This window comes from Anomaloglossus baeobatrachus, chromosome 1, assembly GCF_048569485.1.
Source record: "Anomaloglossus baeobatrachus isolate aAnoBae1 chromosome 1, aAnoBae1.hap1, whole genome shotgun sequence".
Taxonomy (NCBI): Eukaryota; Metazoa; Chordata; class Amphibia; order Anura; family Aromobatidae; genus Anomaloglossus; species Anomaloglossus baeobatrachus.
This window is the reverse complement of record NC_134353.1, coordinates 359,577,141-359,604,228: the sequence shown is the minus strand read 5'-3', so window position 1 is coordinate 359,604,228 and position 27,088 is coordinate 359,577,141. Positions and strand designations below refer to the sequence as shown.

Here is a 27,088-nt window from a genome sequence, read left to right as displayed (position 1 = left end):
CCTCACGTTCTGCAGTGCTGACACGCAGGCTCCCCGCGCGTCCCGTCACTCTGTGTGTGTTATTTCCCAGCCGCCATTACTCAGTCTGTGATTGGTCCGCGCTCAGCAGTTGTGGGCGGGCCATGGTGCAAGAGCCGGTTCCGGATTGGTGACGTCACGCCTCTACCTCTCCGCCTCTCGTTCGCAGAAGGACCCGGATGCGGCTCTCTTGTTCGATCTTTCCAGAAGCTGCTGGTGAAGGAGAAAGGACGGAGGAGTGTTACGGCGCCTGGTGAGTGCGGCTGCGGCTCCTGGTGGGCCTTGTGTGCCGGTAATCGTGCGTCTGGTGTACGGTGCCGGGCCCCTGAGCATCCTCCATAGCTTTCTGGCCGGAGCGGTGTTCTAGAGCCGGACCCTATTGTATATATGGACCACTACTGTATATTTCGTCACCCTCCTAGCGCAGTGCTGCTGCCGCCCTCCTCCAGCGCCATGTAGCACATTTTCCGGGCTGCTGTAGCGCTTGTTGCCGGGAGGGGGAGGGGAGACATGGTGAAGCAGGCTCTGCCCCAGATAATGGCCGCTATCTTCTAGGTGGGTTCCTCCCATGTTATTAATGTGATCTCTCCTGACCCCAGTCGTGGCTGATCATGTATGGGGGGCTTGTGCCAGTTTGTCGTTAGGTTCTGAGACCAGGGGTGGTCTGCATCCAGCGTTATCACATCGTACATGATCTATAGGAAGGAGAGGAGCAGAATGGTAGCACAATATTCAGTATGACATGTATCTTCTACACTGGTCTTGTATCTGTATTCTTCAGTCCACTAGTGGGCCTACACAGTGATTGGCAGCTATCTCTGCATATAGTCGTCCAGGGAAGACTATCAATTGCTGAATAGGACCGCCAACCGGACTCGTATACATAAACACTTTCCCATCATTTAGTATATAACTTGTATACTTCCGGGTGCACTCTAACAAGACAAATCACATACTTGTGAGCACGCTCCTAGCATTGGAGAGTCCGTACAGTGTGTACATAGTGACTGCAGACTTGTACCCTAAGGCCTGACATAGCACAGTATTAGAGAAACATGGCTGCTTTCTTCCAAAAAGTATCAACTGTCTATGGTAACACAAAAGGCCCTGTCACACAGAGATAAATCTGCGGCAGATCTGTGGTTGCAGTGAAATTGTGGACAATCAGTGCCAGGTTTGTGGCTGTGTACAAATGGAACAATATGTCCATGATTTCACTGCAACCACAGATCTGCCAAAGATTTATCTCTGTGTGTGACAGGGCCTTAAGGCTATGTGCCCATGGGAGATTAAACCTGCGGATTTATCTGTGGAAAATCCGCAGATTTTCTGGATTTTCCAGATATATTCGCAGGTTTCAGCATGTACAGACACTCCCCATGTTACCCTATAGGACGTGCTGTGTCCATGCTGCGGATACGTGCGGCTGCGGATGTCCCGCAGCCGCACGTAATTGCATGTCAATTCTTTCTGCGGAAATCCCGGCCCTCCACTATGGAGATAGGGCCGGAGCTTCCGCAGGTAATCCGCATGAATGTTCGCAGGTTTACCGCAGCTATTTCGCTGTACTACCGCAGCTATGACTAGGTGCGGATTCCGGGGAGCAGCTGCGGGACACCTGCAGCCGTACCTGCGGATATATCAGCAGGTACAAACTCCCGTGGGCACTTAGCCTAAGTGTTATTGCTGCTTAGTGTTACCTACTTACATGGAGCAGAGCTGTGATAGCGGGCACAAACCTCTTCATGATTTGTAGACTTTTACAATGGGGCTTTCTATTAGAAACTGTGAAGCTGTTATCACTAATGTTATAACCGCTAAAGGCTCCGTACACATCAGACTAAAGGTACCGTCACACATAACGAGATCGCAGCTGAGACACGGTTTCTGTGATGCAGTAGCGATCCCGTTAGCGATCTTATGTGTGACACCTACCAGCGATCAGGCCTCTGCTGTAGATCTCTAGTCGTTGCAGAATGGTCCAGGACATTTTCTTCAAAGGCGATGTCCTGCTGGGCAGCACACATCGCTGTGTTTGACGCTGTGTAACAGGGTCCCAATGACCGCTGAGACCGTTATACAGGTCACTACTGCGACCTGTATCGTTACTGTGTCGTTGGTAAGGTCTGACTGTGTGACATTTCACCAGCGACTTACCTGTGATCCCTATCAGGTCGCATCGTTTTCGGGATCGCTGGTAAGTCGTTGTGTGTGACTGGGCCTTAAGTGTGCTAATGTCTGTGGGATCGGGCAACAGGCTAATGTTTCAGGAGGGCTTTCTACTCCTCAGCAGGGGGAGAAGAAATTCGTCATTGGAGTTTCGGCAGCAGATCAGTTTGTTCGGCCGTGAGATAACCTGATGCCACTGCACAACCAGCTCTACCCTCACCTACTGTATCCTCACCCATCCCCTGTAGACTGAGCCCTCCTGGGAAGGGTCCTCTCTCCTAAACCGATCTGTGTCTTGTATTGTTCATGATTATTGTACTTGTTTGTATATTTCTTTTCATATGTAGAGCACGATGGAAAAAATGGTGCCATAATATTAGTAGTCTGGTAGTGGCTCTCGCAGAAGACAGGAACACTCACTTGAGGTAGTGATATTCCCATTTCAAAGGTCCTATCCCAATATGTAGTAGGTATTATTATAATAATAATAATGTTAGCATATACCTCCAATTAGAAATGTAGTATAGTTCTCCTGATATAGCCATGTCTCTTACCTCATTAGATTATCACCAAATCTACAAGGAAAAAAAACATATGCATGGGATTCAGGATTATCATTCACTTTGTTGGCATCAGGAAATTGTGACAAATCTGCACAGAAAAAAAACACATCTTCAATGTCTGTACAGGCTCTTCAATGCCCATTGCCTAGCATCATCAGCAGTGACACGCGTACATGTCTCCGTTGTCACTGCATCAGATGCCAGACTTAAGTGTGCATGATCAAAAGTCACCGCACTTCCGGTCATGCGCACTATGAAGCTGGAAGTGCCAAGACTTCTGATCATGCGCACTTGCCTTGTGGGCATGCTAAGTGGGCAGAATGAGCTCAAGAACCAATGCCCTTGTGACTAGCCCCTGCGCTCATTACAATATTATAAAGAATTTTTAGAAATGCCTTATTTTTCAGATAAGACGCACTTTTCCTCACAAAAATTTGGGAGTTAAGAGAGGGGTGCATTTTATAATCTGAACATAGCTTACTGGGGTGAATGGAGATTGGTCGCAACGGGCCTGGGGAAGCTATGATGGCTGGACTAGCCATGCGGGGCGGGCGGTGAGGATTTCAAATAATGCTGCACAGATTCGGCTGAAGCTCTCATCTGCGCACATGACGCCTCCGGCCCATTGATCTCCCAGCAGTGGATTTAAGGAAAATGGCGCCCGAAGGTGGCGCTTGCGCAGATGAGATCTCTACTTGTCATTGAGCCAAGAGCTCAATATGCGCTGACTTTCAAGCCCGAGCACAGCTGCCCCAGCCTCCGCTACAGCCCCAGCAGAGTCGACAGTTTCTGGGACACCCACCGCCCCTGTGACTCCGGTGCATCGCTACTGCATTACAAGACGGACCCCATTTTTTTTTTTCTTTCTTTGAATTAGGGCTGCGCCTTATGTAGCAAAATATATTGTACTTTTCCCATGCTGGGAGTGCTAGGCAGGGATTCTAGATATGCACCCAAATTGGCTTCTGGGTGCATATTGCACCTCACAGGTTCCCTTTAACCCCTTAACGACCGCATGCAGGAAAATTACATCCTAGCACTCAGTGTTAATCCCACCCGACTGCTGCGGACAGCCAGGGGGAATCCGCACACGTCAGCTGATTTGTACAGCAGAGAGCTGTGAGAGACAGGAGATCAGCATATCTGGTGTTCACAGCTGTGTAGCTGTTATTAGCAGATATGGAAGAGCGATCAGACAACTGATCTTTATAGCCCCCTAGTAAAATAAAAAGTTTTGAAAAATTAAAAAAAACCCTAAAAGTTCAATCATCGCCCTTTTGCCCCATTGAAAATTAAAGGGTTAAAAAATATATACATATACACATTTTGGTATTTTGAGCAAAATGCAATAACAGGCGATCAAAACGTAGTATCTCTGCAAAAATGGTACCTTTTTAAAAATGTCAGCTCGAGACACAAAATTAAGCAGTCACTGAGCCATAGATCCCGAAAAATGAGAATGCTATGGATTGTGGAAAATGGCGCACAACGAGTGCCACTTTTTTGGACAAACTTCTGATATTTTTTTAACCACTGAGATAAATAAAAGTAAACCTATACATGTTTGGTGTCTACAAACTCGCACCAACCTGAGGCATCACATAACACATTAATTTTACCATATAGTGAACACAGTGAATAAAATATCCCAAAAACAATCGTGCTTTTTTTTTTTTTTTTCAATATTTCCGCTCTTGAAATTTTTTTTGCCGTTTTCCAGTACATTGTATGGTAAATCTACTAGTTTCATTTAACCCCTTCAGCGCCCGGGCACTTCCCATTTTTGCGTTTTTGTTTCCCTTCTTCTGAGAGCCGTAACTTTTTTTTTTAATTTTTCCGTCAATCTTGCCATATGAGGGCTTGTTTTTTGCGGTACGAGTTGTGCTTTTAAATGAAACCATAAGTTTTACCATATGGTGTATTGGAAAACGGCAAAAAAATTCCAAGTGTGGAAAAACTGCAAAAAAAAAGTGTGACTGCACAATAGTTTTTGGGATGTTGCATTCACCGTGTTCATGGTAAAACTGATGTGTCACTGTGATGCCTGATGTCGGTGCGAGTTTGTAGACACCAAACATGAATAGGTTTACCTTTTATCTAAGGGGTTAAAAAAAATCACAAGCTTGTCCAATAAAAGTGGCGTACGTATTGCGCCATTTTCCGAAACCCGTAGCGTTATCATTTTTTGGGATCTCTGGCTCAGTGACGACTTATTTTTTTTTTTTGTCTCGAGCTGACATTTTTAACGGTACCATTTTTGCGCAGATGCTATGTTTTGATCGCCTGGTATTGCATTTTGTGTAAAACTTGCGGCGACCAAAAAACGTAATTTTGGCGTTGGCAATTTTTTTTTTTGCCACTACGCCGTTTACCAATCAGATTAATTGATTTTATATTTTGATTGGGCATTTCTGAACGCGGCGATACCAAATATGTGTATATTTAGTTTTTTTAACACTTTAATTTTCAATGGGGTGAAAGGGGGGTGATTTGAACTTTTAGGTTTTTGTTTTTTTTTTTAATTTTTTAAATTTACTAATCTCCCTAGGGTGCTATAGTGATCAGTAATCCGATCGTTCTGCCCGATCTGCTGATCACAGCTATACAGCTGTAAACAGCAGATATGCTCACTTCCTGATTCATTCGGCTCCGGGCCGAGTGAAACTGAAAGTGACTCGTCATAGCTACAGACGTCATCACATGACCCTGTGCTACCATGGCAACCACCGAAAATCACGTGATCACGCACGTGACTTCCGGTGGGGCGGCGGTAAGTGAAAATCATGGCCGCGGGCATATACATCTCGCTGCCAGACTTTGGCAGCGAGATGTAAGGGGTTAAATGTTGCGAGTGGAAAGTATTCCACTCGTAACATGCAGGCGTACATGTCAGCTGTTGAAAACAGCTGATATGTGCGCGGATCGCTGCAACCTGCAGGGGGCGGGGCTTAACGTCACACGCTCCATGACGGATAGATCCGTCAAGGGTCGTGAAGGGGTTAAGAGTACAACTCGTTGCAAAAAAAAAAAAACAAGCCCTTATATGGCTATTTTGATTGAAAAATAAAAAGTTACGTCTCGGACGAGTGGCGGAAAAAAAAAATGGAAAGCGCAAAATCAGCCAGTTGTGAAGGAGTTAATGGGATGTTCTTACACTTACTACGTGTTTTACTGTAGCAGAAGTCACTTGGCGTTTTGGATGCAGATAGCTGCTTGGTATCTGAGGTAATCAGGCATCCTCACTAAAGTCTCCTTTACATGTATGTGGCATGCATGTCAGCTTACCCCAAGTCTGCTAAGATCTCTGGTAACTGGAAATCAGCAGGATTCCTAACTTTACTGTACCCCCCAATGCAGAAGAAAACCCCATGACTTACCTGCGGTGCAAAGATCTTCAGTAATTCCTCATAGCGGAGTATGGTTTGTAAAAACAATGTACTTTCCAATGGAACTTGTAGGCGCTGCTTTTGATCATATGTGGCTCGCATTCTCTACCTTTACTTCCTTTGAGCTTACTTGATGCTGTCTAGGCATAGCGTCCTCATACAGAGGTGTCATATGCATTGATGCGAGAGGTCCCAATTGAATTGTTACTGTCCCTCCAGTAAGCACAGCTAAATAGCTATCATGAGAAACCCTATTAATTACTATAAAATGGCGAGGAAGTGTAGTTCCCTTAACACCTCTGCAAGGAGAACTTTATTTTTTATTTTTTTTGTGCCTGACTAGCAGTATTTTTTTTAGTTTATTATCATTTTAGAATAGAAACCAAACTTTTTTTTTTTTCTATATACTTTGTTTTTGACAACCACCAAAACTCAAAAATACACGTATTTTTTATTTTTTTTTTATTTTTCCTCTTTGTTTACTAATAAGGCTAATTTTATTTTGATAGGACGATTTAAAAAAATAAAATTATAAATGTGTTTTATGAACTATGAAAAATAATGTAGTTTTGATATTTTCCACTTTGACACAGTAGGGCGAGCAGCTGCTAACATTTGCCATGAAAACCTAGTGTACTGCTAAGGCTGCTTTCACACTACGTTTTTTTAACATGCGTCATGAACGTTTTTTTGCTGCAAAAGCGGATCCTTCTTTTACAGCAAAAAAACGCATGCAAACGCAAGTGTTTATTTTGTAGGATCCTGTCACTTTAAGTTTATGGGCGGGCATTGGAGTCATGTGATCGGGAGTCAGTGGAACTGAACATGATAGACTGGGAGCCGGCGTGTAACCAAGGTAAACGTCGGGTAACTTGCTTGGATACCCGATATTTATCTTTGTTACGAGCGTCCGTAGCTGCTAGGAGCCGGGCTGCCTGCTGCCTGCACACTTAACCGACGTAAACATCGGGTAACTAAGAGAAGCGCTTTCCTTGGTTACCTGATATTTATCTTGGTTACGAGTGTCTGCAGCTCTCAGGCGGGGGAGAGAGAGAGAGAGGGGAGGGGGGGACTGATCACCCGAGGCTGGGTTTCTGGGCATGCTCAGTAGAGCAAGCAGGATCCTGCCTATCAGCATGCCAGCGTTCACATACGTTTGCGTGCAGTATAGTCAGGATCCAGCAATTTGCAGTATTTGGACGCAGCTCAAAAATGCTACAAGTAGCGTTTTTGAAAAATGTTAAACTGCAAGTTGCTGGATCCTCACTATAACGCACGCAAACGCAGGTGAACGCATGTTAATGTGAGTCCATTGCAAATGCATTGAAATGAAAACGCATTTGCACTGGATCCGCTTTTGCGTTAAAAAAACGTTCATGACGGATGTTAAAAAAACGTAGTGTGAAAGCAGCCTAACTTGCATTACAGCTGTAGTAAATATGGGTGGGCTATGCTCAACTGTGGTTTTTCTCTGGGTGTTTGATAAAGGATAAGGGAGGATGAAGTTTAGGCTGGGGCCACACGGGGATTACTGCGATCCTCACATGACACTCGGCTCACGCTGGCAGTATAGCAGAGCAGTGTGTCATGCTAGTGTCCCTGCGGACCTCAGCTGCGGGGGTGGGCCATCACTGAAGAGGCTATTGCCATTCTTGCACTGCACTCATTTTTTTTTTTTTTTTTTTATCGCACTCCACTTGCACCGATTTTCATGTCGTGTGGCTAAGGCTGCTTTCACACATCCGGTTTTAGCACTGCGGCTCAATCCGGCTCCAAAACCTATGCAACGGATGCGGCAAAAAAACCCGCATCCTTTGCATAAGTTTTTACATGCGGACCATCCGGTTTTTGCCGGTTGCGGCTGGCTACTGAGCATGCGCAGTACTACAACTTATCCTTAGACAGGATTATATGATGCCAAACTTGTTTAAAAATACTTTATTTATTTTGAAAAGAATAAAAAACACATAAACAAACACCAAAGGCATGCATGCGCAGTGCAAAAAAAATGCATCCGGCGTCCATAGGCATGCATTGGAAATCGCGCCGCATCAGCCGGATGTGGCGCGATGCGTTTTTTTTTTGCCACACAACAAAACGTGCCAGGCAACGTTCCATTTGGCCGCCGCATGGGCTAAATATGCATCATCCAGCAAAAAACGGACGCAACGCAAGGCCATGCGGCACAATACGGCGCTACTGTAAATCTATGCAAGAAAAATCGCAACCGGCGTAAAAAAAAAATTTGCATTTTTCCTGCAGAGCGCTGTATTGTGCCGCACGGCAAAAAACGGATGTGTGAAAACAGCCTTAGGGTCAGTATGGTGACAATTGTGTTGGTGACTGCGAAGTCACGCTGATATGTGGACAGTCAAGACACCCACTGGCAACACAGATTCTGTTAGGCCTAAGCCACACGGCGAGAAAATCGGTGCGAGTGGAGTGCGATAAAACATTGCATTCCACTCGGACCAATTCTAGCCTGTGTCAGCGCACATGAGCGATTTTCTCACCCCTAATTGGATCGAGAAAACAATCGCAGCATGCTGCGATTATAATGCGAGACTCTTTTTTTCTCTCGCACCCGTTCAAGTGAATGGGGCGAGAGAAAAATCGCGGTACACCGGTATACCGCACATGCAAAGCGAGAATCACAATAGCCAGCTACGGAGGAGAGGGGGAGAGAAATCCCTCCCGCCCCTCCTCCATGCCAGCCCTCCCCTCGCAGCTGAGGTCCGCTCGCACAGTCGGACCTCACTAGCAGGGACGCTCGCATGACACTCAGCTCCTGCTGTGCTGCCAGCGCGAGCCGAGTGTCGTGCGAGCATCGCGCTAGTGCCCTGTGTGGCCCCGGTCTTATGTGCATGAGCAGTGCCTATAGCTCGGTCAGTGTTAGAATCTTAGCAGCATGATGGTTATACTGCTGAGTTCAGGACACTGCTATTGGTGAGCACAGCTTGGCACACTGACATTGTAAACTCAACCGGTCTGCTCTGAGGTGAGAGCACAGCTGTGACAGTAACTTTTTCCATTGGTGAGGACAGGTCAGTTGCCTGGTATTAGTAGCACAATATCGGACTGTCCAACCTGTTCCCACCATTGCCATAAGGGTATGTGCGCACGTTGCTTTTTACCTGCTTTTTACCTGCTTTTTTGCTGCTTTTTCTTCTGCGCTGTTTAATGCCAAAATGGATGTGTTCTTCTATTCAAGCAAAGTCTATGGGAATTTGGGTTTCTTGTTCACACTATGTTGTTCAAAATGCTGCCTTTTTGTGGCAGAACTTTGGTCAAAAACTCAGCTTTGCAGTGCAAAACCCAAATGGCAAAAACAATTGACATGTTGCTTCTTTGAAAAGCTGAGTTTTTGACCAAAGTTCTGCCTCAAAAAGGCAGCATTTTGAACAACATAGTGTGAACAAGAAACCCAAATTCCCATAGACTTTGCTTGAATAGAAGAACACATCCATTTTGGCATTAAATAGCGCAGAAGAAAAAGCAGCAAAAAAGCAGGTAAAAAGCAGGTAAAAAGCAACGTGCGCACATACCCTAAGGCTCGGATTTCCATGCAGTTACTGGGAAACTGTAGCTCACAGCACAGTTCTCATTGGCACCTGGTTCCCTCACAGACTGTCCTGAACAGTCCATGAGTGTGCCAAGGGAGCTGCTGTATTTACCGCATGTTAGGCTAGTGTCACACTTGCGAGTATCATCGCACGGTCTGCCGCACTCTGGACAGGAGTGGGTTGGCTGCATGTATTTCTGTGCCGCTGCATGCTCCTGTCCGGGGAGCAGCAGGCCGTGCCAGGTGATGCGACTTGATACACTCAAGTGTGACACCGGCCTAAGGGGTACTTTGCACACAGAGATAAATCTGCGGCAGATCTGTGGTTGCAGTGAAATTGTGGACAATCAGTGCCAGGTTTGTGGCTGTGCACAAATGGAACAATATGTCCATGATTTCACTGCAACCACAGATCTGCCAAAGATTTATCTCTGTGTGCAAAGTACCCCTAAGTGTCATGCTCAGACACTTACACAAACAAATGGAAAATAGTAGCCCCCAGAAAAAAAAGGATAAATACGAAGTGCTGCTAAGTCTTTGCCTTTGAGATCTTTTTTGTGTTTCTATGGTAACGAATATTGGATCACACGAAAGCCTTATGTATCTAATGTTTTCAAAATTTCGTGTTTTGTTGCTTATGGCAAGAGTGTTCTATGCACACGGGAAAACAAAATGGCTGAGTCTAATGCGATATTCACAGCAACTGAGAACAGAGGAGTGATAACATTTTTGTTTCTGCAAGGAAAGTCCATGTAGGATATTCATGGTAATATGTCGCAGACATTGGGGGATCAATGCCCTTCATATTCCACAGTTAAGAACTGGGTTTCCAAATTTAAAATGGGCGACTTCAGCATCAGTGATGAGGAACGCTCTGGATGACAGAGAATGGTTGTTGTTCCGGAGATCGTTGATGCTGTGCACAACCTCATATTGGAGAATCAACGAAGTTCAGCTAAAGCAAAAGCGGACAACATGGGGATTTCCTGTGAACATGTTTGTGTCATTATCCATGAACATTTGGACATGAGGAAGTGATCTGCAAAGTGTGTCCCCAAATGTTTGACAACAGATCAGAGAAGTATGTGAGTGAAAACTTCCCGGTCTATTTTTCGAGACTGACAAGAACTTCGTGGATCAACTGGTCACTATAGATGAGACCTGGATTTATTTGTATGACCCTGAAAACAAGGAGCAGTCAAGAGTGGAGGGACAGTGGTTCTCCTCATCCAAAGAAGTTCAGGGAGCAAAAATCAGCCACTAAGGTGATGGCGTCTGTGTTCTGGGATAAAGAGGGCATGCTGCTAGTGGACTCACACTGCACAAGTGACCACGGCAAAACTGGCAGAGCTGGGCTTCCATCTGGTTGACCACCCCACTTATTCACCAGATCTAGCTCCCTCTGACTATCATCTGTTTCCATACCTGAAGAAACACCTCAAGGGTACCAAATTTCACACCATTTCTGATGCCATGTCTGATACTGATGCCTGGTTTGAGACACAACTGAAATCCTTCTTTTTGCTAGGCTTAAAGAACTTGGAATAATGATTTAAGAAGTGTGTTGACATCACTGGAGAGTATGTGGAATAAATATAAAGTTTCATCATCCTATCTCATTTCTTTCAGAGCAAAGACTTAGGCTGGGGCCACACGGGGATTACTGCGATCCCCTAGCATGACACTTGGCTCACACTGGCAGTATAGCAGAGCCGAGTGTCATGCTAGTGTCCCTGCGACTGAGGTCCGACCGTGTGAGTAGACCTCAGCTTCTGGGGGCGGGCCGTTGCTGCAGAGGGGAGGGATTTATATCCCTCTCTCTTCCGTAGCCGGCTACTGCCATTCTCGCACTGCACCCGCGGCACATGGGTGTACTGCGAGTGCAGTGCGTATTTTTTTTTTTCCCTCTCTTGCCCCATTCACTTGAATGGGTGCGAGAGAAAGAGTCTCTCATTACAGTTGACGCATGCTGCGATTATTTTCTCGGTCCGATTAGGGTGAGAAAATAATCGCTCATGTGTGCTGACACAGGCTAGAATTGGTCTGAGTGGAATGCGATGTTATATCACACTCCACTCGCACTATTTTTTTCTTATTAGCAGCCCCTCGTATTAAAATTTATATCTTTAATCTAAATGATTACGATAAAATTGCAACAAATTCCTTTTAGTAAGTTAACTTGCTGCGGTTTGAGACTCTCCTTGTTCCTGGGATGAGTATTAGGGCAAGGTCACTTGAGTGTAAGGTACTGTAGATGCGAGATGCTAATATCATTTGGCTCAGAGTCTGCTGCGAGCGTGAGCAGAGTGTCCTCTGTGCTCCGATTCTGATATTCATATTTTTTTTTTCTCCTTTCTCATGCTGTTTTTGTCTCGTTGGTATGTCAGGCTTTAAAGAGAACCTGTCACCAGGTTTTTCCCATATAAAGTGTGGCCAACACCAATAGGCTCTTATATGCAGCATTCTAGTATACTGTATATAAGAGCCCAGGCTGTTTTGTGTATAACGTAAAAAACACCTTTATAATACTCACCTAGGGGGCATCTGGTCTGCTGGGTGTCTCTGCTCTTGTTCTTCCGGCGCCTCCTCTATTTTGTGCGATTGCAGTCCTCCTGCCCAGCTCCGTGTGCATGACATATTCTGCGTCATTCACAGAGGCTTACATTATGTTCCTGCGCGTTCGCACTTTGATCCAAGTACTATAGTGGGCATGTGCGGGCGGTCTCTGATCTTTCCTTGCGCATTACAGTACTTTGCGCTGCCCTCAGCAGGGCAGAGCAAGGTGCGTATCAGCGCAATGGTGGCCTCTGTGTGAATGAAGCAGGACAAATCATGCACACGTGGCCGGGCAGGAAGGACGGTGATCGCGTGATGATGGAGGAGGCGCCGTACGTACCAAGACCAGCGTTGCCTCACTGGACCCGACCGCCCCCTAGGTGAGTATTATAAAAGTGTTTTTTAGTTATACAGAGTGGCCTGGGCTCTTATATACAGCATTTTGGTGGTGGCCGCAGCTAATAAGGAAAAAACCTGGTGACCAGTTTCCTTTTAAATAAACCTGCTTTTTTTTTTTTTTTTTTTTTTTTTTTTTGTTTCCGGGTATTTAGCTTTGACAAAACCTTTGATAGTCATGTTTGGATGTGGTTTTAGTGTTTCCGCTGCAGAAATTCATTAGGGTGCGTGCCCGCTATGTGTTTGCAGCGCTTTGGATGCAGCATGCTTCAGCTGTGTCCAAAATGCTGCGCCGTGCAGTACAAGCACAGTGGATTGATTGCTGGAAACCCCGTGCTCACTGTGCTTGTTTCTTCCACAGCAAACACTGACCTGCGGTGCATCTATCCAAGCCGCCGTATGTCATTTGTTTTCTGCGGATTCGCGAGAGACCACAGTGTACTGAACCCTGATCGTGGGTAGAAGCAGCTGGAGACTCGCGGCCCCGAAGGTCAGGACTCGCCGCGTCCAGGACGCAGTGAGTCCTGATCGTGGGCGCATAGCCTCAAAAACATATTTGGGTTCTAACCTGCGCATCTAGTACAAGTGTATGGGGATAATCCACAGGTAAAATTCAAAGTGTTTGTGTGTGTTTGTGTGTGTTTGTGTGTGTTTGTGTGTGTTTGTGTGTGTTTGTGTGTGTTTGTGTGTGTTTGTGTGTGTTTGTGTGTAATTTTGGAAGCCATTCATTAACTTAAGGCTGGGGCCACACGGGGCACAAGTGCAATGCTCGCGCTGGCAGTACAGCAGAGCCGAATGTCATGCGAGTGTCCCTGCTACTGAGCTCCGACTATGCAAGAGGACCTCCGCTGCGGGGGGCGGGTCGATGCTGCGGAGGGGAGGGATTTCTCCCCCTCTCCTCCGTAGCCGGCCATTGCGATTCTCTCTCTGTACGCGCGGTACACCGGTGTACCGCGAGTGCAGTGCGATTTTTCTCTTGCCCCATTCACTTGAATGGGTGCGAGTGAAATGAGTCTTAACAGCATTGAGCATTACAGTCACAGCATGCTGCTATTGTTTTCTCGGTCCGATTTAGGGCTGAGAAAATAATCGCTCATGTACGCTGACACACAGGCTAGAATTGGTCCGAGTGGAATGCGATGTTTTATCGCACTCCACTCGCACCGATTTTCTCGCTGTGTGGCTTTACCCCTACTGTCATAATCCACTGGGAATGGAGCCGCTCATCTCCTGACCTTGCTTAAAAGGGGAACCAACGCTTGATGTAATAGTACCGTATGTTACATGTCGAAGGGGGTAAACAAATGCATAACTGGTCTTAGGCTATGTGCGCACGTTGCTTTTTTTTTTTTTTTTTTGATGCTGCATTTTTGTGCATTTTTTGCCGCTAAAAACGCATGTGTTTTTTGCTGCGTTTTTGATCACTGCATTTTTCCAATGCTTTGCATGGGTGAAAAACGCAGAAAAGAATTGACATGACCCCTTTTTTTTTTTTTTTTTTTTTTTACTTTTATAACAAAAACAAAAAAGGTGAATAAACACCTCAAATACGCAGCTAAAAAAACAAACAAACCTGCGGACGGAGAGCAAAAATGAAAACTCATAGACTTTGCAGGGGAAGCAAAGTCGTGCAGTTTTGAGCCCAAAAACGCACTGTGCACATAGCCTTACTATATAGGTAAGGATGGTTGACCTCGGGGAGATCAACATCTAACACGGTGGAGACATAATCACGTGTTTCTCAACGCAGTGACACTAGAACAAGGCCCCCTGGGAAAATATGCAAAACAAGAATGCCGCGGAGACACCATCACATGTTTCTCAACGCTGGCAGGAAACTAGCCAGGTCTTTCACCGGGAAGGAACAACCACGGGAAGGGCAATCTCCAATCAAGGAAACCACCTATACCAAAACATGGTATCTATCCACAGACAGCCGTTTCGGGGTATTTGCCTCTCATCAGTGTGGAGTAGGAAACTGGCTAGTGGGAAACACGTGATGGTGTCTCCGCAGTGTTGGATGTTGATCTCCCCGAGGTCAACCATCCTTACCTATGTAGTCTTCTATTAGTCGTTGCTCCCACTAGCTAGTTTCCTACTCCAAACTGATGAGGGGCAAATACCCCGAAACAGCTGTCTGTGGATGGATACCATGTTTTGGTATAGGCGGTTTCCTTGACTTGAGACTGCCCTTCCCGTGGTTGTTCCTTCCCGGTGAAAGACCTGGCTAGTTTCCTGCCAGCGTTGAGAAACGTGATGGTGTCTCCACGGCATTCTTCTTTTGCATAGCCTTACTATGTCCTTTTGCTGTCTATGGTATCCATTCAGGTGCCTTCTTATTTACTAGCAGCGGTTGCTATGGTAATGCAAACAATACAATTCCAGGTTTGTTTTGTTTTCTGAGAAGTAAAGGAAACCACTGCTTGCTATGGGCAATGTTGTTGTTCTCTTTGGAAACTGGCATTATGCATAATGTCCATTGTGTGGATCTACATGAGCACTTACAGGATCTCCATTCATGGGAGACTCAGTGCTGTATCTCTGAAGGGATTCTCTATATAGTTGATATGGAAGACACCTGGCTTTCACTTCAATAAACCTAGAAAACTCCTAGATCAGAGATGGGATATACATTAAATATCTGACTCCCTCATACTGTGGTGTGTAATATAGAAAAATGCTTCTTTTTACTGTATAGATTGAAGATACCTGAAGAAAAATGGTGGTTGAAACAGGGTACTACGACGTACTAGGGGTAAAGCCTAACGCCACCCAGGATGAACTCAAAAAGGCGTACAGAAAACTAGCACTAAAGTACCATCCAGACAAGAATCCCAATGAAGGGGAAAAGGTTGGTATTGTTATGCTTGATTTACTTGTTTGTTCACATTTGGCTTTTCTAGCAGAATGAGTATAGAATTTTTTTTTTTTTTTTTTTTTTGGGCAGTTTAATTATTTCAGACTTTTTGCAGCATTTTTCACCCATTCATATGAATATCTAAAAACTTGTGCAGCCCTTTCAGGATCAGTAACTTTTATTGCTCTACCTTGCTGTTCTCTTGCTGTGAGCCCCGATGTCGTGTGCTGGCTAGTAAAGCATATGTAAATCTAAACTGATCCTGTGCTGGCATTAGTGGTAGGAAAAATCTTCTGTCCTTTGCCATCACTAATGCCTGTACAGGAGAGATGGGCATGGGGAGCAGTACATAATCAATTTGGATTTACGTATGCTTTACTTGCCGGCAGAAGACACTGAATTCTTCGGGGTTTACAGCAAGAGAAAGTAGAGCAATAAGTCACTGATCCTGAAAGGGCTGCCCAAGCCCTTTTTCATAATATCATTAGTTTTGTTTCAGAAAATAACTTGACAGATTCCCTTTTAAATTTATCTTCTGATGGGAATGCCCCTTTTAAAGTATTAGGGCTTGTGTTAATAATATGTAGTAACTTCAATGCATTTTACAGTTTAAACAGATTTCCCAAGCCTATGAAGTGCTTTCTGATGCAAAGAAGCGAGACTTGTATGACAAGGGTGGTGAGCAGGCCATCAAAGAGGGAGGAATGGGAGGTGGCGGATTTGGATCACCAATGGACATCTTTGATATGTTTTTCGGTGGAGGAGGAAGAATGCAGAGGGAGCGACGAGGTATTGTGCTTGTTCAAATAAAATGGTCTTCTGCAAGTTCTTGATTTTGTGAAGTCTGTTGTGCTGATCCAGAGTATTATCGCTTGTAGGTAAAAATGTAGTCCATCAGCTGTCTGTGTCATTGGAGGATCTATATAATGGTGCAACACGAAAACTGGCATTACAGAAGAACACAATCTGTGACAAATGTGAAGGTAAATGTGATGTACCTTACTTGCAAGCACTAGAATTGTACTTGATGTACTTCATAGTAACCTCATTCCAAGGCCTATGCTATTTGCTATTTAATGCATGTTTATAGCCATTGCTAGATTGTTAGTCAATGGAATAGAATATGATTGCTCTCAAGTCAGAAAAACTGGTGTTACTGTCATGTCACTAGAAATGTTTTGGGAAACCAATTGTTTTGTTCTCATAATTACTCATTCTTAAAAATCCCAAAATATTGAGCTCAAGATTTAAATCATTAAACCTGTGAGCAGGTTTTTGCTATTTAACCTGAGAGCAGCATAATATAGAGCCAGATTCCAGTGATGTCACTTATTATGCTGTAAATTTAATACAATTAGTGTTTTATCAGCAGGAGATTCACTAGAGGACTAGGTATCTTGCCGCCATAACTAATTTGCAGCTTCCTTTGTACTCAAAGTTGTCAGCAAACTGTCAATCAGCGATGGGTGTGTTTACATAGCTCAATATTCTGATGTCTGGGAGCAATAGTCAGACTTCTCCCAGTCTAATATTGATGACCTATGGAAAGATTGCATAAACAGTATTAAGCCTGCTTTACATGTTACGATTTCGCATATGATATCGTATGCGTTCGTAACCGCCCCCATCGTATGTGCGGCACATTCAATTCTGTTGAATGTGCCGCACAGACTATTAACCTCCGTCACACGTACTTACCCGTCCATACGACCTCGATGTGGGCGGCGAACGTCCACTTCCTGGAGTGGGAGAGACGTTCAGAGTCACATCGACGTAACGCGGCAGCCGGCCAATAGAAGCGGAGGGGCGGAGATGAGCGGGACATAAACATCCCGCCCACCTCCTTCCTTCCGCATTGCTGGCCGGGAGACGCAGGACGCAGGTAAGATCTGTTCATCGTTCCCGGGGTGTCACACACTGCAATGTGTGGTACCCCAGGTATGATGAACAACCTGACGTTCAATTCATGAGGAATGAACGACGTGCGTGCGATGAACGTTTTGCCGTTCAATCGCACGTAACTGTTACATGTTACAATGTAACTTACAATGCCGGATGTGCGTCACTTACGACGTGACCCCGCCGACACATCGTAAGATAAATTGTAGCATGTAAAGTGGGCTTTAGGCATGGAAATCTCACTTTAAGGCCGGGGCCACACGGGGATCTACTCCTATTCCCTCGCATGACACTCTGCTCACGCTGGCAGCACAGCGGGAGCCAAGTGTCATGCGAGTGTTATTGCGACTGTGGTCCAATCATGCAATTGGGCCACAGCTGTGGGGGGGCGGGCCAGTGCTGAGGAGGGGCGGGCTGGCGCTACGGAGGAGAGGGAGGGATTTATCTGACGGCTGATGCGAGAATCGCACTGCTATCACATTACACCGGTGTAACGCAAGTCAGTGCAATGTTTCTCTCGCCCCATAGACTTGCAGGGGTGCGAGTGGAACAGAATCGCATTGCACCCGCAGCATGCTGCGACTGTTTCTCGGTCTGATTAGGGCTGAGAAAATAATTGCTCATGGGTGCTGGCACATAGGCTAATATTTGTCCGAGTGGAATGCGATGTTTTATTGCATTACACGCGCTTCGATTTTCATGCCGTGTCTTAGGCCTAACACGCAGGAGGAATAGTATACTTCAGAGTTCCGGGAAAATTATGCTATAAAGTTTTTATTAGGTCCATGTAGCAAATTGTATTTTACATATCGGGAGATCCTACAGATTCTCTCTAATGGCTTGTAATCTGAATGCTCACATTGTATGTGGCCTCCAGGATGGTATGTAGTCTTCAATTCTGCATTGGAATGTATTTTGTAGGATTGACTTGATTTAAATAGTGTACTGCTAGGGTCCTGAAAAAATTGCGCTTTTAATTTCAGGTCGTGGTGGTAGAAAAGGAGCTGTGGAGTGTTGTACGAATTGCAGGGGTTCTGGAGTGCAAATAAGGATCCATCAGATAGGACCAGGAATGGTCCAACAGATCCAATCTGTATGTCCAGAGTGTCAAGGACAAGGGGAAAGAATCAGTCCAAAAGACCGATGCAAGAATTGCAATGGCAGGAAAATTGTCAGAGAAAAGAAGATTCTTGAAGTTCACATTGACAAAGGTTTGTGTGCAGACTGTTAAATTCAAGGGAACCTCATCATGGAAAACAGTTATTTTTCAGTTAATTCAGAAAACTATGCTGTGTGCAGATACTTAAAATTTAGTATGTTTTAATCAAAATATGACTGTCCACATACGGGGCACTTTTTTAATCCCAGTTGCCAAAGCTGGTTGTGACCTTGTGAACAGATACCAATTTTTCAAAGTGTACATTTCTTCTAGTAAGAAATGCTTCTACATATCCCAGTGATTCTGAGATTTATTTATATTTTTTTTATAGAGTAATAATGAAAAAATATATAGTCCAAAATTGTGCCAAAAAAATTTCAACCCATCCTAAAAGAAAAGCCAAGTCCTTTCTTCTTTAATAATAATTTGTCTTATGTCTCGATTCTTGCCTATGGCTTGATTTTCGCAGGCTTTGTCTGGGTTGTATGTTTGGTTGTTTCTTCCTCCTAAGGGCTGTTTCGCACGTCAGTGTAAAACACATATGTGAATCACAGCACACGTGGGTTGTCCATGTGCAATAAGTGATTTGTCATCCGTGATTGCACATGGAGGTATACTCGCCTGTCCCAGTTCCTGCTGTCCGTGGTGCTGAACTCTTCGGCTCTGTTGTGTTTACGCCCCCGCTGCAGCTACTTCCGGGTCGGCTGTGCCATGCATAAATGAATATGTATGCTAGTAATTAGTCAGCTTTGAAGCAGCAGCCAGCGAAGGCTGGAGACAAGCAGCGCTGGAGAAGGGGAGTTAAAAAATGCTTTTTATTTTCAATGTCCGTGTTTTTCTGGTACGTGTTTCACAGATCACACCACAGTGTGGTCCGTGGGACATCAGTGATGCCAGAAAAAAAACGGACATGTCTCTGTGGAGCACATGGCCACGCGTGTACACCGCACAGAGACACGGTCAATGAAAAATCACTGTGTGCGCACAGACACATTGATTTTAATGGGTCTGTGCATGTCCGTGATTCTGGTACGTATAAAAACTAGCACACATGTCCCAGAATCACTGACGTGTGAAACAGGCCTTATGTGGAGACTACATTTTGTAGATGCCAAAGCCTCATCACAGTGCTTTCTCATATCTGATGGTTGGTAGTGATTAGCCGCATAGAGCGGTTTTACCGGGTGTATGCAGAGGAGTCTGCTGTATACACATCACAAAGAATACTCTTAGGGGCACTTTGCACACTACAACATCGCAGGTGCGATGTCGGTGGGGTCAAATTGAAAGTGACGCACATCCGGTGTCGCAGGCGATATCTTAGTGTGTAAAGGCTTTTTGATACGATTAACGAGCGCAAAATCATCGTAATCTTATCTGTGTAGCGTTGGTCATTTCCAGAATTTGGAAATGACCGATGTTACGATGTTGTTCCTCGTTCCAGCGGCAGCGCACACCGCTGTGTCTGAAGCCGCAGGAGCGAGGAACATCTACCTGCGTCCTGCAGCTCATGCCAGCTATGCGGAAGGAATGAGGTGGGCGGGATGTTTACGTCCTGCTAATCTCCGCCCCTCCGCTTCTATTGGCTGCCTGCCGTGTGACGCCGCTATGACGCCGCACGACCTGCCCCCTTAAGGAGGCGGGTCGCAGGGCAGGTGAGTGCATGTGAAGCTGGCGTAGCAATAATGTTCGCTATGCCAGGAATCACAAGATATCGCTGCTGCGACGGGGGCTGGGAATATCTCGCTCGGAATCGCAAGCATCGGCTTGCGATGTCGTAGTGTGCAAAGTGCCCCTTAGTCTCAGGATACACTGAGACTGTCTCTGAAACCACTCTCACCTATTGTATATCACTGCTTATGTAAAGTAGGAATGATATAGGCATATTATGAAACTGTTTGCTGCCCATAACGACTAGTCATAACACAACATTCATTTTTCAAGGGTAGCTTACAAGCTGAAAACAAAAAAAAATCTGATGGGAACAAGTCTATACTGTGTTTAGCTGCATGGGAATACAGGGGGACAGTGAGCTGGGTGGGAGCTGTCAGCCGTCCAAGGGGATTTTCTGTGATGTCATCCTGTAGTTTGCAGGAAGTTGAAGACTGACTTCCTGTCTACACATGAGCAGCACATGAGCTGGACAGATTCAGACTGGAGATCACATGACCCAACTTCCCACAATGGAGGGGGAGAATGTATAGAAGTAGGTGAGGTGGCACGAAATAAATGCCTACTCACAATAAATATTTTGTGCCTAAAGTAGTAGTAAAAAATGCAGGTATTTTTGTTTTAAATTGTTCCTCCTCCACAAGTAGCACTTCTCTCTCTATTGATATCCAGGAATGAAGGATGGCCAGAAGATCACATTCTCAGGAGAGGGTGACCAAGAACCAGGCCTTGAACCTGGAGATATCATCATTGTACTGGACCTAAAGGATCATTCTGTATTTACTAGGTATAAAGAGACACGTTCTGTTTCAATATTCCTATTTTAACATTCTAAATAGGACTGCTAACTTTTTTGTGCAATGTATTGTAGGAGGGGAGAAGATCTTCTGATGCACATGGAGATAGAGCTGGTGGAGGCACTGTGTGGTTTTCAGAAACCCATAATGACGCTTGATTCGAGGACCATAATTATTACTTCTCATCCTGGTTTGTAGATTCACTGACTTGAAATTGGTTCATACCAAGTAGATTTGCTAAAGACCAGTAACACCCGGTGTGTTGTCTTCTAGGTCAGATTGTCAAACATGGAGATATTAAATGTGTGCTAAATGAAGGTATGCCCATCTATCGAAGGCCATATGAAAAGGGACGCCTTATTATTGAATTCCAGGTTAGTAATCTCTTCTGCACAACTTTAGGGTTGACCTTACCATGAATTAGTCCATACTCCTCTAATTTGAATATCGTACCCAACATGTCCACTAGATGGTAGTTACCCAGCTGAAAGACTACTATGAGTGTCATTGTCTGGTACCACAGCTTAGCCCTTTTAACCCCTTCCAGACGTAACATACCTTTATAATGTGTAGTGAGCCCTTCTTTGTGTTATTTTGCCATCATCCTCTTATTGGATTGCCGTATGAGAATAGCTTGCTGTGGGGGGGGTTCTGCTGAAGCCCACCTAACTACCATTACATAGTTCTTATGAAGAACAGCTTGTAGGCTGGCGTTCTTCTGGTTTCAACTGTAATGAAACCCTAAAAAAATTCCGGACGCGTCCGATTAAAGCAATTGTAAATGATGAATTTTTACTTTATTGTAGGTTAACTTTCCCTCCAGTGGCTTCATTTCAGCAGACAAACTTCCTTTGTTAGAAAAGCTTCTTCCTTCAAGAAAAGTGATTGAGGAGAATGAAGACATGGAGCAAGTGGAGCTCATGGAATTTGATCCTGCTCAGCAAAGGCGTTCACATTTCAATGGAGAAGCTTATCATGATGACGACGAAGATCACCCAAGAGGCGGCGTTCAGTGCCAAACCTCTTAGATTTAAAGCGATGAAATTTTAGATTTCCGGTATAACTTTTTACAACCCAGTGGGGAAAAGAAGATGTAAATGCAGTGCATTTTGGGGGGGCTTGAGAGCCACTTCGTGCTGGCATTCACTTCTTGTCCTGAAGATGCATAGAAGATGTCCAGCAGTGGATTTAGGGTTTCTTCAGTACTGAAACTTGATAAACTTGTATTTGTACATGGAGACTCTAATCCCAGTGCATACTTGATGTGTTTAACGTATGAAACTACAGGGAATGTTAAAGGGGTTATGTGATTTTTCAAGAGTACTCGCCTGTCCTGCAGCAATGAATTAAGGTCAACCATTCAAGTAACCGCCGTAGCCAATCTCTGTCCCTTCGCAGTCAGTGTGACAGCCAATACCTGGCACTAGTGATCACATGAATGACTGATGTCCCTTCTGCAGTACAACCAAATGTCCACCCCACAGTTTAACTAGTAGTGTGTAAATGTCTTGTGAGCTCAGGTAAACGGCATGTTAACCTCTTATGCGCTCTTCAGATATCTTCTGTCTACATAGGTTATTTAATAATAATCAAAGGATGTCACAGATCAAGGCTGATTAGATTTTCAGTTTGCACATGTGAATTCAACCTGGTTTTACATGGTCTTAATTTATATACATATTTAACTTTTTTTTTGTGCATCCTGACAAAACATCCCTGAAGTTCCTGGATCCACTAACTGGTTGTTATGTCATACCGGATAATTTCAATGCTTCAGATGATTGACACTAGTGCTTATATTGTGTCAAAGTGACATCCTATTAAATTCTAATTAATAAAATGGAACTATAGCCTCTGATTTCACTAGTAATCCTTGCATGCCACATGTTTAAGTAGTACAGATTTATTAAAAAAAAAAACTACAGCAATGCTGTAAAAAAATGTTAACCCCTTCACGACCAACCAAATTTTCACTTGGAATTTTTTTTTTTAATTTTTTCCACCATTCTTCCGAGAGACGTAACTTTTTTTTATTTTTCAGTCAATATGGTCATGTGAGGGCTCATTTTTTGCGAACGAGCTGTACTTTTAAATTGAAGCCACAAGTTTTACCTTATAGTGTACTGGAAAAAGGCAAATTCCAAATGCGGAAAAAATGCAAAAAGTGCGATAGCGCGATTGTTTTTGAGATTTTACTCAGTGTTCACTATATGGTAAAACTGATGTGTCAGGGTGATGCCTCAGGTCGGTCAGAGTTCGTAGACACCAAACATGTATAGGTTTACATTTATCTAAGGGGTTAAACAAAAATCAGAAGTTTGTCCGAAAAAAGGCGCATGTTTTACGCCATATTCCATGACCCGTAGCGTTCTCATTTTTCGGGATCTATGGCTCAGTGACTGCTTATTTTTTGCATCTCAGGCCGACTTTTTTAACGGTACCATTTTTTTTGCACTGATGCTGCGTTTTGATCGCCTGTTATTGCATTTAGTGCAAAATTTGTGGCAACCATAAAACGTAATTTTGGCATTTGGTAAACAGCGTAGTGGCAAAAAAATCCAATCAGATTAATGGATTTTGTTTTGATAGGCGATACCAAATGTGTATTTTTTATTTTTTTTAACGCTTTTTAAATTTTCAATGGGGCAAAAGGGGGTGATTTGAACTTCTAGGGTTTTTTTTCATTTTTTTAAAACTTACCTTACCTTTAAAAAAAAAAGTTATCGCGTGGTTTTTTATTTTTGTATTAAAAATAGTGATTAAGAAATCAAGTGTTTTTAATACAAAATGAAAATCGCTGCTTATTTAGTTTTTTACTTAATTCTAATTTTACTGGAGGCACTGGGGGCTGCCATGGATTTGCTGTGTGTGTAACGACAGTTACTCACTCCTTTATGGGCAGCCCCTGTGCATAGAGAACAGTGGTCGTGATCCGACCCCATCAGTAACGTTACAGTGGGCGTCTGCTGTGACCTGGACGCGCCCCCTGCGCTGTCCAGATCACAGCAGAGGAAGGAGATCAGCGCCATCATTGTGGCGCTCACAGCGTATGCTGTATGCTGCACTTTCCCCTGTCAACCGCCGGGATGTGTGAGTACGGGCCACCTCCACTCCCCCGTTACTGTCTCCAACACACCCCCTCCCTCCCCCCGCCGTTACGGTCTCTAATGACACCCCCTCCCTCCGCTGTCCCCAGCCCCCGCTACTGCTGCAGCCCCTCCCCTCACCGTTACCGTCTCTAATGACACCCCCTCCCTCCGCTCTACCCAGCCCCCGCTCTGCCTGCCTGCCTGCGTGTGTGTGTGTGTGTGTGTGTGTGTGTGTGTGTGTGTGTGTGTGTGTGTGTGTGTGTGTGTGTGTGTGTGTGTGTGTGTGTGTGTGTGTGTCTGCTGAGCTGTGTATCTAATCCTGTCCTGTGTGATACTGTCTGCAGGGCTGTGTATCTAATCGTCCTGTGTGATACTGTCTGCTGAGCTGTGTATCTAATCCTATTCTGTGTGATACTGTCTGCAGGGCTGTGTATCTAATCCTCCTGTGTGATACTGTCTTCTGAGCCGTGTATCTAATCCTATCCTGTGTGATACTTGCTGAGCCGTGTATCTAATCCTATTCTGTGTGATACTGTCTGCAGGGCTGTGTATCTAATCCTCCTGTGTGATACTGTCTGCAGGGCTGTGTATCTAATCCTGTGTGATACTGTCTGCACAGCTGTGTATCTAATCCTATCCTGTGTGATGCTCCTCCTGTCCTTGGTGACACTTTAGACATTTCTGGTCACCAACAAAATGGCTCTGCACTGTGTTCCTACATGTCATTCTCTCATCTGTTGTAAACACTCAGATTAGGAGGGGGGAGGCGTGCCATCACATAGGAGAGCAGACTCCGCTCACTTTACTGCAGCTGTAATGTGAGCTTTTTCTGCAGTGGGATTTCTGTAGGATTTCAGTAGCTGCTCCCCCCTAGTGTTTTAACAGTGGAAAATATCAAACTTTTTAATTTTATTTTTTTTTTTATATTTTGCTCAATTAAAAACAAATATTTAAACAAAACATTAAAACATTATTACTTTACATTTTTTCAGTTATTGAATTTTTTTTTTTTTTTTTGACTGCCTTCCCTTTTAAATTTTACTAGTCCCCCCCCTAGGGGGCTATATGGATTAGCAATGTGATGGCTCTACCATATCTGCTGATCACAGCTGTAAACAGCAGATATACTCCTTTCATGTTTCACTGAGCTCCGAGCCAGTTGAAACCGAAAGTAAATCATGTGAGCTACAGGAGTCATCACATGGCCCTGTGCTACCATGACAACCACCGGAAGTCACATGATACTTCCGGTATCGGCCGGTGAGTAAATGTTTACTGCCGATGCCGTTATAATGGCGCTGTCACATATTGACAGCGCTATTTAAGGGGTTATACAGCACGGGCAGATAATGATTCTGCTCGTGTCTGGGAGGCACACATCTCAGCTGTAAAAATCAGCTGAGATGTGATCCAGTCACCCGCTGCCGGCAGACCGCGGCCAGTAACATTATGACCGCTGGATGTAATATTACTGCTCGTGGTTAAGGGGTTAAATGTACTGTTTTATTGATGTGTAATGGACTATTCATATATTAACAATACATTTTATTACAATATGGGTGCTTCAGATAAAGTAAAAAAAAAAAAATAATACCCTAAAAGTTCAAATTATTCCCCATTCGTCCAATTGAAAATTAAAGGGTAAAAAAATATATACACACACATTTGGTATCGCCGCGTTCACAAATGCTCAATCTATCAAAATATAAAATCAGTTAACCTGATTAGTAAACGGTGTAGCGGCAAAAGAAATCTGAACAACAAAATTTACGTTTTGGGCACATATTTAGCGCAAGATGCAATAACAGGCGATCAAATCGTAGGATTTGCACAAAAATGATACAATTAAAAACGTCAGATTGAGACACACAAAGTAAGCAGTCACTGAGCTTATTGCAGAAAATGGCTCAAAGTGCGCTTTTCTCTAGTCCCTTCCACGACAGCATAGGAGGTTGTCTCTCCACGCCCTAATTGGGACAGGAAGTTCAAGAGGTTTAAAAGGACCCTCCCACCTCCCACAGCCAGTGTCTTTCCTGTCCCCATGGGGCATGGAGAGGTTTTGTTTTTCTCCTATGCTGTGGTGGCCGGCGACCTGCAGTATATTTTTTTTTTTCTTTTTTTTCCCCCTATTACCTTCAGCCGGACAGCATCGGTCGGGCCTTCGCCGCTCCTCCCTTGCTGTTCCCTCACGCTGTGGGGGACCGCTGCTCCAGCCTTCCGGATCCTCCTGAGGGGTGATGCAGGCTGTTGAGCTCCCCGGCCGGCGTCCTCCCTGAGCCGCCGGCCGCTTCCCGCATGCACGCTGCCGGAGCGATCCGGAAGTGCTCCCGGAGGCGGGACTTCCGGTCTTGCGGACTTCCGGTCGAGCGCTTCCGGTTTGCGGAGGCAGCGTGGAGGCACGCCGACAGTGACTCGGCCTGCCCAGGACCGGATGCGGGAGGCAGGGAAAACGTGCACCGTCACTGGGGTGGCAGGCCCTTTTCCATAAGGGCTGCCACGAAGACATCAGATCATGGTAAGACCGTGCTCCCTGTCATGTCTTCCGCTGCAGCTACCTCTGCAGAACCCAGTGTGCCCCCTGCTACTGTGAGTATGGAGGGGAATGGTCCCTCGGACATAGGTCTCATCAGTTGATTATGGCTCTCTGCTCTGTGTTTCTAGGAGGACAAGGCCACCAAGAAAACGGACAGAAATGAGAAATCAGAGAAGCCTGAGAAGTCAGAAAAAACTGACAAGTCCGATAAGCCTGATAGACCTGACAGAGTGGACAAAATTAAAAAATGTCCCATCTGTGTAAAGAAGCTCCCTGCAGTATGGGATAAAAAGCTTTGCCAGCAATGTACGGACCAGATTATTAGGGCCGAACAACCATCTCTGATAGATGAGTTGCGGTCCATGATGAAACAGGAGATTAGGGCCTCACTGGCTTCTCTCCCTGTTCCTGGCCCTGTTCCTGGCCCTGTTCC

At 44.9% G+C, this 27,088-nt stretch overlaps 2 protein-coding genes across 2 annotated transcripts in view; one reads left to right on the top strand and one right to left on the bottom strand.

The window, feature by feature from the left end:
* Positions 1 to 468, bottom strand: part of APTX (aprataxin) — a 57,412-nt gene extending 56,944 nt beyond the window's left edge. Inside the window, exon 1 of the mRNA XM_075352447.1 lies at positions 2 to 468. The gene's annotated coding sequence lies outside the window, so the exon portion shown is untranslated. The remainder of the gene's footprint in view (position 1) is intronic.
* Positions 163 to 22,878, top strand: DNAJA1 (DnaJ heat shock protein family (Hsp40) member A1). The gene is made up of 9 exons (XM_075352446.1): positions 163 to 271; positions 15,349 to 15,501; positions 16,116 to 16,296; positions 16,386 to 16,490; positions 18,390 to 18,617; positions 20,909 to 21,023; positions 21,108 to 21,223; positions 21,307 to 21,407; positions 21,840 to 22,878. The coding sequence occupies exons 2-9, from the start codon at positions 15,370 to 15,372 to the stop codon at positions 22,059 to 22,061; spliced, it is 1,200 nt and encodes a 399-aa protein (XP_075208561.1). The 5' UTR covers positions 163 to 271; positions 15,349 to 15,369; the 3' UTR covers positions 22,062 to 22,878.
* The last annotated feature ends 4,210 nt before the right edge of the window (positions 22,879 to 27,088 follow it).

Coding starts and splice junctions, on each gene's coding strand:
- DNAJA1 (XM_075352446.1), top strand. CDS start 15,370: ATGGTGGTTGAAACAGGGTACTACGACGTACTAGGGGTAAAGCCTAAC. Junction 15,502..16,115: donor ATCCCAATGAAGGGGAAAAG/GTTGGTATTGTT, acceptor TGCATTTTACAG/TTTAAACAGATTTCCCAAGC. Junction 16,491..18,389: donor AATCTGTGACAAATGTGAAG/GTAAATGTGATG, acceptor TTTTAATTTCAG/GTCGTGGTGGTAGAAAAGGA.